The sequence below is a fragment of the Numenius arquata genome, chromosome 6, assembly GCF_964106895.1.
Source record: "Numenius arquata chromosome 6, bNumArq3.hap1.1, whole genome shotgun sequence".
NCBI classification, from domain to species: domain Eukaryota; kingdom Metazoa; phylum Chordata; class Aves; order Charadriiformes; family Scolopacidae; genus Numenius; species Numenius arquata.
In genome coordinates this window covers 14208524-14225734 of record NC_133581.1, presented here as the reverse complement: position 1 = coordinate 14225734, position 17211 = coordinate 14208524, and the positions used below count along the sequence as shown (strand labels likewise).

At 48.9% G+C, this 17211-nt stretch overlaps 2 protein-coding genes across 2 annotated transcripts in view; both read right to left on the bottom strand.

The window, feature by feature from the left end:
• The window catches only part of CD151 (CD151 molecule (Raph blood group)), a 36589-nt gene extending 36222 nt beyond the window's left edge, over positions 1–367 (bottom strand). The window contains exon 1 of the mRNA XM_074148949.1: positions 178–367. The gene's annotated coding sequence lies outside the window, so the exon portion shown is untranslated. The remainder of the gene's footprint in view (positions 1–177) is intronic.
• A 5900-nt stretch (positions 368–6267) lies between these two features.
• The window catches only part of CRACR2B (calcium release activated channel regulator 2B), a 45389-nt gene continuing 34445 nt past the window's right edge, over positions 6268–17211 (bottom strand). The window contains 8 exon segments of the mRNA XM_074149381.1: positions 6268–6352; positions 7378–7454; positions 8210–8317; positions 9721–9835; positions 12321–12402; positions 12628–12769; positions 12943–13237; positions 16516–16595. Of these exon segments, the coding sequence (XP_074005482.1) occupies positions 6268–6352; positions 7378–7454; positions 8210–8317; positions 9721–9835; positions 12321–12402; positions 12628–12769; positions 12943–13237; positions 16516–16595 (984 nt within the window).

The following is a 17211-nucleotide window of genomic DNA, read 5'->3' as shown; positions in this document are numbered from 1 at the left end:
CCGGGCTGTCAGGGGCTGCTGCAGGCAGCCCCCGCCGCCCTTCCGGCCTCCCCATGCCGCCCCCAGCCCGCTCCCACCCCGTTTCCCCGCCGGGCCGCTTCCCAACGGCCGCGGGGCGACCCGCCCGCCTTCTCTCCCTCCCCGGGCGGCCGCCATTTCGGGGGCGCCCCGCCTCACCCCTCCGCAGCGAGCCACGCCGCACCGGAGCGCTCCGCGCCGCCTCACGCCCCGACCTGCCGCGCTGTGAGGGAGGGAAGGCACCCACAGAGGGAAGGCGAGAGGGCGGCGCGGCCAGCCCAGCCCGGGACGCCCCGCGGGGGCCACAGCCCCGACCCGGCGGGGCGGTGCCTGCTCGGGGGGCGCCTCCCCCCGGCACTCGGGCCCTCCCGCCCGGCCCGGCCCCTGTTCGTTTCCTGCCAAACGAAACGCCCCGAAACCCGGCGGTGTGGAGGTCTGGGGGCTGGGCCGTGCCGGTGCTGTGTGAGGCTGGCAAGCCGTGCCACTGGTAGCAGGGACCCCCTGGCGCTCGCCACCCGTGTCCATTGCCGTAGGCAACACCTTACAGCAAACTCGAGCTGCAGCTGCTTGCTGGAGCTGCTTTCTTTTGGGTTGTTTTTTTTTTGGTTTAAGGCGTCAGACCTGCTTGTTAAAGAGTTTTCCATGAAACATCCCGTAAATCAAGATCAAGCCCTGACTGGCACATCGCCTCATCCTTCCATTACGTCATTTCAGCTTCAGCCTAAACGCCGCTGTGCTGAGCAACAGCCCCCCCCCCCCAGAGGCTGGTCTCAGAGGAAAGAAAGACCCTCACCTTGTTCCCTCAGCAGCTGAGGGGCCTTGCACAGTTTTTTGGGTTGGGTGGGAAGAAAGGAGATCATAGAATCATAGAACAGTTTGGGTTGGAAGGGACCCTTAAAGGTCATCGAGTCCAACCCCTCTGCAATGAGCAGGGACATCTTCAACTAGAGCAGGTTGCTCAGAGCCCCATCCAACTTGACTTTGGACCAGGGATGGAAGGGCAACCTCTTCCAGTGTTTCACCATTCTCACTGTAAAAATTTTTTTTTCTTATATCTAGTCTGAATCTACCCTTTTTCAGTTTAAAACCATTAACCCTTCTCCTATTGCAACAGGCCCTGCTAAAAAGTCTATCCTCATTTTTCTTATAAGCCCCATTCAAGTGCTGAAAGGCTGTAATAAGGTCTCCCTGGAGCCTTCTCCAGTCTGAACAGCCCCAACTCTGTCTTCGCAGGAGAGGTTCCCCAGCCCTCTGATCATCTTCATGGCCTTCCTCTGGACCTGCTCCAACAGGTCCATGTCCTTCTTGTGCTGAGGGCTCCAGAGCTGGACACAGTACTCCAGGTGGGGTCTCACCAGAGCGGAGTAAAGGGACGGAATCACCTCTCTGGACCTGCTGGCCGCAATTCTTTTGATGCAGCAGAGATCTGAACAGGGAAGGCGGGAAAAGGCCAGTTTAGGACCTCCTGGGTGTTTGCCTTGACTATGACACTTAGCCTCTCCTGCCCGTGTGCCCAACTCAAAAATCACTTCATCCTTCCCAATGAGAAAACCAACCTCTCTCTCCTCAGCCCATGGGGATCCTACCCAAGCTTCAGCTTAGAGCCGCTGGAGAGCCCAGCGATTAAACAGGGGACCAGCTCACACTTACACATTGAGAGGTTTCTTGCAGGGAGTGCGGGGCAGAGCCAGGAGGCAACGAGATGTCAGCCCCTACCCTGCTGCACTGGGCCGCTGCCTTCTTGCTGCATCCAGAGATTTCATGTACAAACAGGAAAAAACGTAACCTCCCCCCCTGGCAGATTTGGGTCAGCAAATGCGTATGATTAGGCACAACAGCTGCCTGCACAGCAGTCGTGTGCTTGGGAAAGCCTGCAGGTAAAGGTGAGATATACCACAGGACCCCCCACCTCCCAGTCCCCAGCTTCTTACTGGAGTAATATATATTTACTAGAGAAACATGTTTACCTTGAAATAAAAACATTAATTTTACCTGGTGAGGTCTCCTGTGGACTAGTCATTTCAGAAGCGCACAGCTACACTTGTATTTGCAGGATCAGGGCCTTATTAAACCGCATGGCTTGATATGCATATAAAGCATGCCTTGCAGGCCTGAAGAGTCTGGAGACGGATTATCGTAGGTGCGCCAGCTGAAATTTCCGTGTGAGACGTAAACAGCCAGATAAGTAATGAGCAGACTGACGGCAGCTCAAACGAAGCTCTGAACTGCAGGACTGTAGATCTATTGGCACTGAGCAGAAGATTTCCAAATAGAGCATTTAAAGGTGTAAAGCATGAGCTATGACATATGTTTATACTTGTAGCTTAAGCACCTGATCAATATATATATATGGACTAAACAAGTAAAAAGAGCATGAAGAGACACAAACAGAAGAAGGTGGCAGGACAGAAAATAGGTGAGAGACTGCATGACCCCTTATATAGTGGGAACTGATTAAATGCTTATAAATTTAAACTGTCCTGGAGTTCAGGCTGCTGCAATAAAGAAAGTAGAAGAAAAAACATCCCAAACCTTTGCAATTCCTGCATTTGTCCTGTGGGAAAGCTTTAAAGTTAACACTGTGGCTTAATGCTCTCTCTTCAGCCCTGTTTTGACTTTTCAAAGAGATGCTGTCATGCTAATCCTGTTATGCTTATCCTTAGCATATTAATATGAGAGAGACACATGAAACGCAAGGCAGAGTGGGGTCCCTTTGCCTGCGTGCAGGGCTTTGTGGGACTGTGGCCGCTTATCAGAGCAGCTGTCTTTTTTGCCTTTGCCCCTAGATCTGATTGTACACACAGCTGCACTGTGGCATGTGCCAGCATAAGGCTTTCCAGGCTATAAGAAGAGGACTTTCTTGTGATATGATTACAAAATGCCTTGCAGATTATGTGCAAAAAGTCACCTGTCCACTAAGAGACAGCAGCCAATGCAGTGCAGGAATAAGCCCCCAGGCAGAGTCTATTTTGCATCCTCCCTCATCTCATGCCACCTCAGGATATCCCCATTATTTGATTTTGATTTATGCTGCAGTTTCCAGCAGTCACTTGCACAGGGTGGCTGCTCCCAGGGCTTCCAGTCAGGCAGGAGAGATTCTGACAAAAACAGGGAGGTGTAGTAAAATTAGGAATTTTGTGGAAAGTCTGGTCTAGTTTGGGTCTGGTATCAGACAGGTTTAAAAACTAACAACATGCCCCTCTAGGCAGTAAGTGTCTGGGTCTTCCAACAGGACATTTAAATATTTTTCAGAGACAACAAAAGACCATCCAGTAATAAAACCCACCCCAGCGCTTACTGTTGTCAAAGCACAAACAGCTCAAACTCTGTGTCACTGTCATGGTTGAAACAAAAGTCTTCTCTGTTCCAACTATCAATTTATAGCAGGGGAAATGAGTAATAATTTCTTTGGTCAAAGCTGCAGAGAGATTAGTTCTGTAACGCACAAACATTCAGCTGGAACCATGCCAGGGCACAAGGATAAAAAGCAACCAAATTCTTAACTCCAGTGAAAGGGATGCATGGGACATTAATAAAATAAATGTTTAGTTGTACAGATATAGGTACAAGGTGGGAGTGTGCCCTCTCGGAAAGCACTACATCCCCCCCAGACACTGGGGAAGCATCTCCCCTTTTTCTCCTCCCTGCTCTGCCTTCCCTGATCAGCTGGACTCCGGCTGCTTGAAAGAGGTAAAAAAATCAGACTGGAGATGAATTGCTCCTGTGCTGCCTCCAAGACATGGGTTCCCAATCGAATCTCTCCCTACTTATAAACCTCCTGCTTGTACCACCGTGGGGGACAAGCTTCTCAGCACTTCCTGAGCAGAGAGAAGGGGAGGTCACGCTACAATCGGCAACTGAAGAAGGGAGGTTGAATCTCCCGCAGCATCTGGAAAAAAATCTCTCAGCACAACCATTTCTAAGAGAGCATTTCTTTATTGCCTGTACTCTGCTTGTGCACTAAGAAAACATGCTTAAGGTTGTACATTAAAAACACCCACGTGGTAGTTCTTGCCATTGCAATATGACAACACTGAAAAAGGTAATACATAGACTCGCCCCTATTTGTGTCAGCTGTATTTCACACCTTGGTCTTTCATGTCCTCTGCATACAGTGTTGGAGGTGTGCGTTCAGATCATGTTAGCAAACTGGCTACAGCTTTCTTCCTTCTGTAGGAACTTCCCAAATCCTGCTGCTGCAGGTAAGTAAATGTTAGCATTACTGATCTGCCCCGACTAAAGATGCCAGTTCTTAGTCAGCCCCACTCCTTATTAACCTGCAAGTGGAGCATGATGCAGAGGAAGCAGCTCCCCCAACTCAGGTAGTGGGTTTGACCTATTCAGCAAAAGATAATATCTGTGCTCCTTCATGCCCACATTGGCCAGAAAGCCACCTCTGTGTTCAGATCACAGGTGTTTTCTGAAAACAGAGAGGATTTCCCTTCCCAAACATCATTTCTTGCAAACAGGAGGACTTCCACCAGCAGCGCTGCTGGTGTTACTCTAGACTCCACACCAGCAGCTCTGGTTCCTTCTGGACCTTTTCGAACTTTCTGCTTCCCAGACTCTGGAAGGCGTTACGGCAGTAACACACAGCATGAACTACAGCCAGCCAGCAGTAAGGACCGAACAGGAGCTTATTACTTTTAGCTATTCCTTTTAGTCAGGAATCCTGCTCTTCCAGAGAAAAACTTCCTCTTTCCTATCAGGAGTAAAGGGCCCTGGGAGGAACCATGGAAATTCTTTGTAACAACTGACGGGCTGTAGATGACTCAGAGCACTTTTTCCTGCATGGGATATTCCCAGAGAAATTTGTGCAATAAACAGACATTCAGAGTAATTGCCTTATCCCAAGAGAGGAAAGACAGTGGATAAATATAGGCCCTCCCTATGCTGCAAGGCTGGAGGGACTGTGTCACAACTGGAGTACCACGTCTTGCTCCTAAAATGTCGGAAGTCACATACAGAAATAGGCTTAAAGAAGAAAGGAAACAGGGTGTTACCAAAAAAGCTCATAGTCCCACAAGGTTTTAAGAGCAACTGAGCTACAAAACAGAAAGCATCACACCCCAGAGAACACCAGGGGCTTCATGCCCAGGCACAGAGGCAGCTATGCCGAGAGGTCCACTTTTGGGGCCAGTGCCTATCCAGCCTATCCATCCCCTCACCCTGCTTTGCCCGAATCCTTAGTGACAAGAAGGGCCCTGCCCAACAGGAACAGATTCAGTCCTGCTCCTTCTTAGGCCCTTCACCAGGAAAGTGAGGTTATTGCACAAGAGAAAAAGCTTCACTAGGTAGGTTTCAGGCAGGCCTTGTGCTTCCAGCCCAGGTCCATTCGAAAGCACTGTGGTCAAGCTGGCAGATTCAGTACTGCAGATGAGTCTGCTCCTAGTTGCTGGAGGTGCTTCAGGAAAGGATAAGAGAATGGGAGGAAACAGGCAACGTTCAGCCTTAAAACAGGCTATATATGGCTGCCCTACTATGCACAGCACAGCTCCCGCAACGGGTTACGAATCAGCAGCACGTGCCAGCCCCCGCGAGTCCCTGGGCAACTGCTCTGTGTTCTGTAAACAGTAAGAGAGGGACAGTGACAAGGTCCGTTAGGGTAACAAAGGGAAGAAAGCCATCAGCGTGACTTGTTTTATCAATACATACTATATCCACATATGGAATCAGTTACCTATAATATTGGCAAGTCAAGCCAAACTTTGCAGTAAATACAGGAACCGAAGGAGGTTTTCCCGCTGACCGAAGCAGGCTTTCAGCTGGGCTCTGCTGCTACAGAACCAAGAGGAGATGTTGCTTTTTGAGACAAATTGATCACTACCTAGAGCTAGCCTGAATTCAAAATAATTTCTTTCTCTCTTACACTCAAATTCTATTTAACACAGGACCCACTGTGTTACTTCTTTGCCAAAAAGAAAAGGAATAAAACTTTCTCCTTTTACAGGGAGTGACCTCTCCAGACAGAAGGCCCAGTTTGTGCCATAAGCCAAGACCAGCTGAATTCCCCCAAAGAAGCAGAGGCCTCCAGAGACCAGGGCTGCGTGCAGAGTTGGGAGATGGAACAGTACAGATCATATGCACATTTTGGCCTGATTTAGTGTTTTGAAATTCCCTGCTGGGGAAAAGCTGCAGCTTCCCCAAGTCTCTGCAGAGCGGATACCATCAGATTTGGCTTGCTCAAAAGGAACCCCGGCTTCATGAAACAGCGTTGGCACATGTCTCTTGCTGACACGTTGATGTGCCTTATGTGCAGCACCCTTTCCTCCTGCTGACATCGTCCAGCTGCAGGGCATTCTCCCTCTGCCTGTCTTCTTGTGCTGTCAGCAACCTGGAACAAGCAGCACAGATCAAGAACACAACCTGGTTACCGAGATCTTCCTGCCAAGGCATTTGGCTCTGCCCTTTGCTCCCCATCAGCCAGGGACATTTAGGATTGTAAAAAGTGACTGGCCCAAAGACCGGGCTTCTCTGAAAGCTGGGCTATATAAGCCACACACAGAAAATGAGCATTAATTTCCAGGGAACAGGGAAAGAAACTGAGCACATACAAGAGGGGACAGCATGGGTTACTAGTCAGAGCACTAGACCTGCACGTGAGTGGTCTTTGTCATCTTCCCAAGCTCCCTCACTGATGGCAGGATCCCGGGCTGTTTGCCTCACCTGTCTGGGCCGTCTCAGGCAGCAGCACGGTAATAAAGCACGCTGAATAGCACGTGCTATGGGAGACAAGATTACCTACCTAGTAAGTAAATCATCCCAGTTAATGAACAGCTAAGTCCTGCTGTGAATTTAACAGAGATGATGCAGCAGGAGGTGAAGGGATAAAAGAAAAAAAAAGGATATTTTTCTTGCAAGATTTCAAAGACTTTTTTCAAAACTACTTCCTGTTTTAAAAACTAAAAATCTTAAGGCAAACCCCTTTCAGGCTTACAGTGTCTTATCTCCCTTTGCCACCAAAATGTCACATTCTATATAATGCTTAATAAGATAAGGAAGAAAAAACCCTCAGAGATGCATACAGACGTCAAACTGAAAAGGCAAACTTAAAATCTGGGATAATACACGATGTTTTTGTGATGAAATATTCCAATTAAACTCCTAGTCTTTCAACAGCCAGCTCTGCCAGATGAAGCTTTGCATGCAGTAATGTCCAGTCCACACCTGGTGCTCTCCAGGCACAGAAGACAAGGACCTGGAGTCAGGGGGAAGAGCACATTGCTCCAGGTCTTTTTTGTCACATGGCAGAAAGTCAGTTTCTAACAGACCCCTCTTCTTTCCTGTTCCCCGGGACAGCCCACACCAATCACCTACAGCTGGAGAGATATCCCAGGCTGACTGTTCCTGTTCACTGACCTGGCCATGTGCAGCATGGGCTCCATGATGTTATAGCCAGTCATCGCGCTGCACTCATAGAAGACAGCCTTGTATTCCTGCCAGAGAGCACAGCAAGCACCCATGTTGGCTGCCAGCTCTCCCCCACCATTCACTCACACCTCACGCGGATAACACACTGGAGCTGGCCCACCCTCACCGCTGGGAACACTGCCGAGAGCAGTTGGGGCCACAAACCCAGGAAAAGGAGATGTTTTTTCAGCATTTGGGGTCCCAGCCAGATTGTTCCCCAAAAGGGAACATTGCGGGAGTTATATGGGAAGAGAAAACATCTGCACAGGGTACTTGGATTCCCCTACCTTTGTGTTGCAGAGTCCAGAAGGTGGGGAACACCTCTGAACTGCCTGCCCCGAACCTGAACCGAACCCTGAACCATCCTGCCTCCCCCCACCCAGGGGCCAAGGTACCAGTGGGCATGCAGATGCAGGGAGTGAGGAAGGAGGCAGGATGATTTTACAGAGCATGCATTAGAGGAGTCCTCAAATGGGGAAACAACCATCCATGCTCCCCTCGGAGACACCAAGCATCACTGTAGGGAGGCATTAAGCCTCAAGAGCATGAGCATGCCTCAAGGGCTGTTGTCTGCCACATGCTGGCCACCACCTCATCCTCCCTGCTACCAGAGGGACCTCGGTAGATGTTTGCATTGGAGAAACAGGGCAGGGCTGGGGGGAGAGGGAAGGTACCATACTGGGAAATGGCTCCAAGAAGGGTATCCTGCCAGTCAGGCTGCCCTGCTCACAGCTGGAAGGAGGCTGCAGAGCAGGTCGAGCAGCAGAGCCCAGAGTCACACCTTCGCCAGCCTTTCCCCCTCCACCTTGGGCACATTCCGGGTCTCTCTCTGTGCAGCATCCATTTTATTTCCAAGAAGAAAGACCACAGCTCCATCCTCGATACCTTCCTGCAAAAGAAACAGAGTAAAGTACCCTAGAGACCCAGCTGAGGGAGGGAAATATCTCGGAGCAGATCCTGTTCCAGCTCGTGCACACAAGACCTTCAGTGGCAGCAGGATCAGGCCCTTTAGCTCATTAAATGGCCATTCCTTAAATAGCCCCAGGGATTTGTGGAAGGAAGCTTAAACTACGGGAATGTATTTCAGATATTTGGTATGTACAGCTGGGATGCTGAGAAAGGGAAGACAGGACTAAGTTCTGCTCTAGGAAGAGCAGAAGAGCCTAAGGAAAAGCAGTTTGCCCCATAGGCTGTTCGGAACTGAAGTTCAGGCAAAGCTTCTTATTAAGTTCAATAATTTTTGTGTACACTATTCATCATACGTGCTGTCCTAAACTCAACCATCCCTTGCTGAAAATCCACTAGCCAAGCAAACTAAGCAACTTTCAACTCTTGTATAGGGTCTCTGTAGCAACTGTTACTCCCAGGTGATTCTTGGAGCCCATTGCCTTTGGTAAAACCCCCTCTAGGTCCACTGGCTCACCAGAACATCACTAGAGAAAAGACTGCAGAACGGGGCTCCAAGTTATTTCCAAATGTAACTGCCCTGGATGACTTACAGTACCTGAACAGCTTCAAAGCAAGATCAATACTAAGATGGAAAAGGAAAAGAAGAGAGATTACTAAAAGTTACAGATTTTGGGTGCTTTGATTTTCCGTGTGCTCAGTTTAACCTTCCTGAAAGGAGCCTGATTTTCAGAGGCTGGTTAGTTTTGAAAATCTTAACCTTTGATCTTTTAGAGTCCAAAGAAATAGCTAAGTGGTTTGGGTTTCCCCCCCGCCACCAACAGGCCTGTGGAAGTTTATAATATTAGAAATCTCCAACCTATACTTATTCATTTCACTTAGATCTTGGGTTTTGAGACTCGGCACAATCAAAACAAACCCACCTTTGTCAATTCCCCTTCTACTCTGAGTCATCTACACACAATTTATGTCAATTATACAGACAGGTATTTTTGTCTCCGCTGACAGATACAAGCCACAGATTAATGCTTTTATTGAGAGCTTGGAAATAAAAATCAGGGGGGCAGACTACAGTATTACTACACGGTTACCAAATAAAAAATAAAAATTAAAAAAAAATAATGTTAAAGTTAAAGCAAATGAGGAAAAAAAAATATCCATTACTAATATTACAGTCTTACCTAGAAATCTCAAAGCAGAGTCAGGATGTGATGGTGCGAAGCGCTGTGCGTGCATGCTGCAGGTCTTAGCCTAAATGCACCAGGGCAGTCTCCCTCTCATGTGCATAGGCTGAACACCAGATCTCCTTGCCTGAGCACAGGTGTGATGTGACCACGTTTAGGAGACACTGCCAATGCACATGGGGTACTTACAAACTGCTCTCACCTGGACACTGCTCATCCAGTTCCGCACCGCCATGAAGGAGCACTCGGCCGTAACGTCGTACATCACCAGAATCCCATCCGCCTTCCGGAAATACTGCTTGGTAATGCTCCGAAACCTGAGCCCAAATGAAACCAAAGGCACTCTCAGAACCACGGCTGTGTAATGACAAGAAACAGAATGGGATTAGCTGTCTTTTAGTGCAGGCTCTCTGCAAGGCCTGGCAGCCCCTGCGTGTGAGAGGTGTCCCCTGGGGCTGGTGTGTACAGACTGGTGACAGGCAGGTCAGATCCTTGCACCTTTGAGGCAGGCCAGCAGCCATGGGTAAGCAGGAGTCTTTCCAAACACACGGTGCTGAGAAAGCAGGAAGGAAGACCTTTGTGGGTCAGGAGGAAAGAAACAGAAGAATCTGTTTAGGTGGGACAGGAAAAGGTAATTGCCTATAAAAAGGGAAATGGATGGAAAAACCATGATCTTTTCTCTAGAGCCCAGAAGAATCTGCAGACTAAGCTGTACCACAGCATAAACTAGGCATGCATAATGTCTGCCGCAGTGCTGCCAAAACAGCAATTAAGATCTCAGCATCAGTACAATCAGTTTTGAGTCTATAAAGCAATGCCATCATACATAAAAATCAGCAGTTAGACACAATTACCTGGAGAAACTCCCGTCAGACATCTGCTTTATCCTGTGGGTACCAGTTAGAACCACAGACTTGTATTTTGGGAATAAATTCCAACAAAAAAGAAACCCAAACCTTAAAATCTGTAACCAGTTTGCGACAGGGCTATGATATAACCACACTGATTGCAAACTGATGGAATTCAATGCAACACAAGTACTGAGATCTCACCGGAAAGCTGTGTATTTCAGCCCTGCACAGGATAACAAGCTCTCCAACTCTATTAAGAGCCAAGGAAACCTACAGCAAGTAGTAACCTTCCTGAACTCTTCAGATAATTGCCTGAAGCCAGTTCTTACCACTACAATAAGGGCATGACATTCTAGCAGCTACCTAACTGAGAAAGCACAGACTCTATCTTTGGTAGTCAAGGTGCACCTCTGGAACAATAGGACGGGCCAGAGCATGCACCGGTCTCAGGGAAGTCACCAAGGAGTTCTCCTTGAATGCTCCAAGGGTTTTCTCTGTCTCTTCCATAGGATAGTCACAGTTGGACACCTCCAGTTAGAACTAATTAGTATTTCTTAGAAGTAAGTAAAGCTTTTGTTTCTTCCCAGGTGTCCTATTCAGTATCAGTATTGAGCCAAGCTTTCTCTTCCAAGTACATGTCTAAGACCTGCTAAGGCTGCAGGGGCCTATCCTAAAGGTCCTTCTGAAGAGACAATATCTTGATTTTGGCCTCTGATGTAATCTGGTCGCAGAAAAATATCACACTTCATGCCATAACAACTCCCCTTACTGCTTAGCTTCAGCACTGAAATAAGCACAGGAATCCCCTCAAAAATCATTATTTCTTCAGCAGGAAGCTTGATTTTGGAAGAAATAGTTTGCTTGTCAAAGATACTCCTACTTAGTACCTTCCCACCAGGTCTGCATGGTCTAGCTGACAGAGGTAAACAGCATCATTACTCTGTTGGCACAGCTCAGGATCATAATATTCCCATGACCTCAGCTGCCTCCTGAAGGCCTGCTCCCACAGCATATTTAGCCCAAAATACCCAGTACTTATGTTTGCCAGACTCTTGAGGTTAACGGCCCCCTTGAAATAGCTTTTCATCTTCAGCTTCAAAGTGCATCCTAAATAAAGTCTAATTTACATGAAGTTAGTGGTGGGCCTACATCTCTAGTAGCAGATGAGGATCAAGTGTGTCCTCTACTACTCTGATCCTCACTAACAGTGCTGGTAACATCTAGTGATGGCCCATGCTTTTGAAACTAGAGGCCTTCAAATGGAGAACCTGTACTCACTGTCGCAAAAAGCTTTGCAAAAAGCTACACAAACAGCTAATCCTCTACCAAGGATTATCACTTCCACAAGTCCATCAGCAGAAGGGACAGTGGAAGGGGCCAACAACCTCACTGACGAGTCCAGCAGGGTAGTTCAAATCACCTTCCCCACAGATCAAGGTAATTCAGCTGGCTCCATCTGAATCAGATCTGGAAAGGTTCACACACTCCTTTCTACCCTCTGAATAGCAAGTGGTGGTGAGCAGCTGGGGATGCCTATCCAGAGCCTTTGTTCCTATCCTAATCTGCAGCCCTGTCCTGTAGCTTTTCCCAGGAGCAGGCTGATGCAGGAGAGCTTTGAGGGCTAGAGAAGCTTCGACCCCCACATCATACAGTGATTTATGAGTAGACTACCTGAGGCCACGAGCATGCAGGTCAGACATATGGAAAACTACTTTTCCATCAGTCCTCAGAGTGATCTCCCTGGGCCCTGCTTTGCAGCCACAGCTTCTAGACATTTCCAAAACAGACCTTTGCTGCAGGTTCAACACTGGAATAGCTGATGTCATCTCTCTGGTCCTTCTGAAGCTAACAACTTTCCCAGAGACACAAACCAGGTGCATGCACTCTTCTCTTTTCCTCCTGTTTTCTACACAGAGCCTGGCAGTAAGGCATCCTCAGAGAAATTACCTACCTTTCTTGTCCGGCTGTATCCCACAGCTGTAAGGCAACCTGGGTGTTATCCACCATCAGACTCTTCACCTGGTAATCGATACCTGTCAGGAAGATAACAACAATCGTGAGACAGGACGGAGAGAGAGCAACTTGTCATCGCAAGGCCAATGGCCAAGATCAACATTATTTAGTTCAGGGAAATTGTAAGATTGATTCAAAATTGGGTGAGGGACCACCTTTACCTTTAGTTGGGCTAAAATACGGGCAAAAAGCATGTGTCCAGGCTGACTTTCCCACCCTTTTTAGCCAGAAACTCTATTACTTACCGATGGTGGCATTGAGTTCAGCCAAAAACCTGTCATAGCAGAAGCGGTGGATGAAGGAACTCTTCCCAACACCGGAGTTCCCTACAAACACCACTTTAAAGATGCGGTCTGGGGAACAGCTGGCTGGTTCCAGTGCTGGGAGCTACAATCGAAGAAAGGGATGCTGTTTTGAAGAGCCCAGCTGCAGACTGTGCTTTGATTTAGGCATTGGACCCCTGCACTATATGGAGCTGGAGTTACAGGGGAAGAGAGTCAGAAACCCTCAAGTCCCTGGTAGCAGATGTCTCAGGAAGAACCCCAAGTAATTGCACTCACCCTGGTTTCAGTGCCAACAGGCTGTCTTCTAGGAGGCAATGGAGCATCATCTAATCCATCTGCATTTTTAATACAGTCAGCATCACCCTTCAAAGTTGTCCTCAACCACTCAGCATCTGCTGCCAATGACCATCTATCCTTGTCTCTGCTCTTCTCTCCAAAGTTTGCGCTGCCTCTTTCTCCTATCTTCAGCCATGTCCCATTGCCTGGGAAGTATTTACAGCTCTTTTTGTTGGGTTCTTCCACTGCCATGTCCACAGGGAAGGTGAAGGGAAGGTCCGCAGAGGCCAGTTGTCTGTATTAAAGTCCATAGGCACCACAAAATGGGGGGGCAGGGGGAAGGGGGGAATAGGGGAGGGAAGGGGAGAGAGAGGAGGAGATTGCAAATTCCCGAAACAACCAATGAGATCCAATTAGCACATATGTAATGCTTGCAGAAACTCTACTTCATACATACGCTCCCCATACTCCCTGTGACTAAGGCATCAGAGGCATCCCTAGGGAGAGACAGCTCACCTGAGCTATGCTGTACTCATATGTGCCGACATATATTTCATTAATTTTCATAAAAATTCCCACCTTCCAGATTTTTCAAGGATTCTTAGCCTCCCACTTCCCCCAGTACTGAAAAATGAGGCAAAGCATATAAAGATGGCAACAGGAAAAAATATTTTAAAAAAAATTAACAACCCCTCCTCTATTTTTATTACCAAATACAACAAAACAGAAGTAACAAAGGTTTCAAGATTAAGTGAAAAGGGTTTTGACGGCAGGCAGTAGGGTGAGGGCTGGCTGATCATCCTTGGGAGTCCACATGTGGCGTGCACGTATGTTACTGCCCTCTGCTGAAGGCACAAAGCCCCGCTCCAGGAAACAAGCCCATCACTTCCAAATGTTGCTGTAGCAGAATCTTACTGAGTTCAGGCAGCAGAAACTTGCCACAGGTGTGCAAATTGCAGTGAAAATGCTCACACCAGGGTCACTTTGCCTCGTGTTGGCTCTGCTCTGGCCTGCATCCACACCTGGCCCAAAGTAAGGGAGCCAGAACCCAAGAGATGTATGTTTTATAAAGCTTCCAATCAGCCACGCTGGGCTCTCTGTGGCAAGAAATCCCCAGGACCCTTGCTCAAGCTCTCTTTCCTGTAAGTCCCCTTTAAGTACTGAAAGGCTGCAATAAGGTGTCCCCAGAGCCATCTCTCTCAGCCTGTCCTCATAGGAGAGGTGCTCCAGCCCTCCGATCAGTTTTGTGGCCCTCCTCTGGACCCATTCCAACAAACCCATGTCCTTCCTGTGCTGAGGTCTCCAGAGCCAGACACACTACTCCAGGTGGGGTCTCACCAGAGCAGAGGGGCAGAATCACCTCCCTTGACCTGATGGCCACACTTCTTTTGATGTGGCCCAGTGTATGGTTGGCCTTCTGGGCTGTGAGCACACTTTGTCAGCTCATGTCCAGCTTGTCATCCACCAGTACCCCAAAGTCCTTCTCTACAGGGCTGCTCTCACTCCCTTCATCCCCCCGCCTGTATAGATAAAAGGGGTTGCCTGACCCAGGTGCAGGACCCTGCATTTGGCCTTGTTGAACTTCATGAAGTTCAGATGGGCCCACTTCTTGAGCTTGTCCAGCTCCCTCTGGATGCCGTCCTGTCCTCCAGGCATGTCAACTGCACCATTCAGCTTAGTGTCATCTGCAAACTTGCTGAGGGTGCACTTGATCCCATTCTCTATGTCACTGGTGAAGACATTGAACAGTACTGGTCCCAATACAGACCCCTGAGGGACACCACTTATCACCGATCTCCACCTGGACATTCAGCTATTGACCACTACCCTCTGGATGCAACCATCCAACCAATTCCTAATCCACCAAATAGTCCATCCATCTAATCCATCCCTCTCCAATTTAGAGAGAAGGATGTTGTGGGGGACCACGTCAAAGACCTTACGGAAATCCAGCATTCACCTGCTGCAATGCCTACACCTGTTCCATGAAAGAGAGCTCACATTCCAGGTTTTCCTCCCTGTACCTGCCCCAAATGCCAGCCCGGAGCCAGGCCAGCTGGAACTTCTCCCCATGGAAAATAGACCTATCCTTCCAGGCTCAGGGGAACAGTCCCCATCTCCCAGGGCTAGCAGGAGTAGCAGCAATGAGGGGCTGACACTCAAAAGCCTTTTTAGGGGAAAAAAAATGGACAAGTACAGAGCTTTCTGAACAGTGACTCCAGATCTAATGGATTTTATTCATGTTTCTCAAGCAACGTGGTGCGACACAGTACTGGGACAGAGACAGGACCAACAAATACTTCTCCCATTCTCACATCACCCTCACTGCCAGACTTCTCCACCTGTTAATCCTTTCCAGTGGGTTTATGCCAGCAGCAGCTAGCAGGATCTTTGCAAGAATAGCTGAGGAGGAGGATGGAAGAAATTGGGTGTCTGATCCCATGGATAGCATGGATAGCTCTGCTTCAGACCTATCCAACCAAGCTCCCAGCCAGGGCTCAAGAATCAGCCGTGATTCGTGTGGTTTTCCACCAGTCCATGAGCCTGAAGCTCAGTTCTTAAATGCCACTACCAGAATTGCAAGCATTAAGGTTGAGTTGAAGCTGGAAGAAACTCTGAGCCTAGACCTATGTCTCTGGTTGGCATCAGGTGAACCTGGGAAGCAGTGGAACCTGCAGAGACCTGGTAGGAAACGGGGAAACATACTGCCTTTAAAACCTGTTTGGGGCCAGCAGTTGCAGGGGATATCCAGCTCCAAACTAGATCAGTTTGGGCTGGCCTCCCCTGCCTCTCAGAAGAAGCAGGCGTTTGACGAATACCGGTGTGCTGGTCACACAGCTAGTTCACACGGGCCGATGCTTAATGCCAGCACAGATCAGGCAAGCAGGCGTATGTGGGTATGGAAGCCACTGTATAGTCTGCATGGAGAGTGGGGAAAAAACAACAACAAAAAAGGCCTTGGCCACACAGACACGTTCACCTGCCCTGGTGCAGGAGGAGGCCTGGTGTGCCAGGTGAGCATCTGCATAGGTGTGGAGGGAGATGGGCAGGATGAACCTACCTGGCGCTGGGCCCTCTCCTTGGGTCTTTCAGCTGCCAGAGAGAACATAAGCCTTGTGCAACTCCTGCCCTCTCCCATGCCCCAGGGATATGGGCTCTGGCATGAGGAGCCAGTGGACAGGATTTCTGCCTGAGGAGGAACTGGCACACTTGGGAGATGATCCACTCATTTTAATGGAGCTGCCCAACTCGGTCAGAGGCAGCCTTCGTGACTCCCATCCCATGAATGCTCCCATAGCTTCTGATGGCATTTAAGTTTGCTCCCTCATTGCTGCATTTAGAAGCAGCCCAAAGGGGAGCCATTCCCCCGTGGAAATTAGCTAACAGCATCCTCACCTTCACCACCTGATGCCAAGAGGCAACTAGAGCCACAGTTTGGATGCACCCCCAACATGCTCCCCAAACCAGCCAGCACCAAGGTGGGAGAACTAGACACAGGACACAGCTTGACTGACAGGGTACTCCAGCGGGCACAGACTGACACCACGAACACAACACTGATGTCCATCTAACCGTTTGACAGGCTTGTCATCCAGCAGGTAGCTGCCTAGCACTGACCCCTTCTTCAACAGGGGCTTTTTGCTCTGAGGCGCCTGGAAGTTGAAAAGAGAAGGGATGAAGAATGCGATTAGGAGACAGGAACCTGACCAGCCCCAGTTCAACAACTTACCACCTCAACAGACTGCTTTGGGGAGGCAAGGTGGAGCCCTTGCAGCCCCATACCATGCGGTGGTAGTGCCCCGCCGGCAGACTTAAACAGAGGTGAGCACAGGGCTTGCTTTCCTCAATTCAGCTCATTTAACTCATGCAAGAAGGCATCACTGTTGCTGCTTTCCCCTTTGTTGCAAAATCCATCAAAAATGGTGGTGCCCCAAATAGAACTCTTCCTCTAGCCATCCAGAACTTTCATTTCTGTGGCTTGTTCTCCACTTGGTCTCACAGCCGAATCTCTCTTTTCCCACCTGCCTTTTTATTATGCTGATGTTTTGTGGGACAGACCAATTGCCCCTTCCTCAGCAGGCACTAGCACCCCTCCTGCACCAGTACTCATCCAGAGCTGCACATGCACCAAAGGAAAGGAAGGAGATTGCTCTGCAAAGGGCAATGCACGTGCTCTGCCTTACAAACATCCCTCTCCATGCTTTCCTCCTACTTACCTCAGACTACACACTTCCTACAGCCAGTGTTTACCAGCTCCCCAGAGAAGAA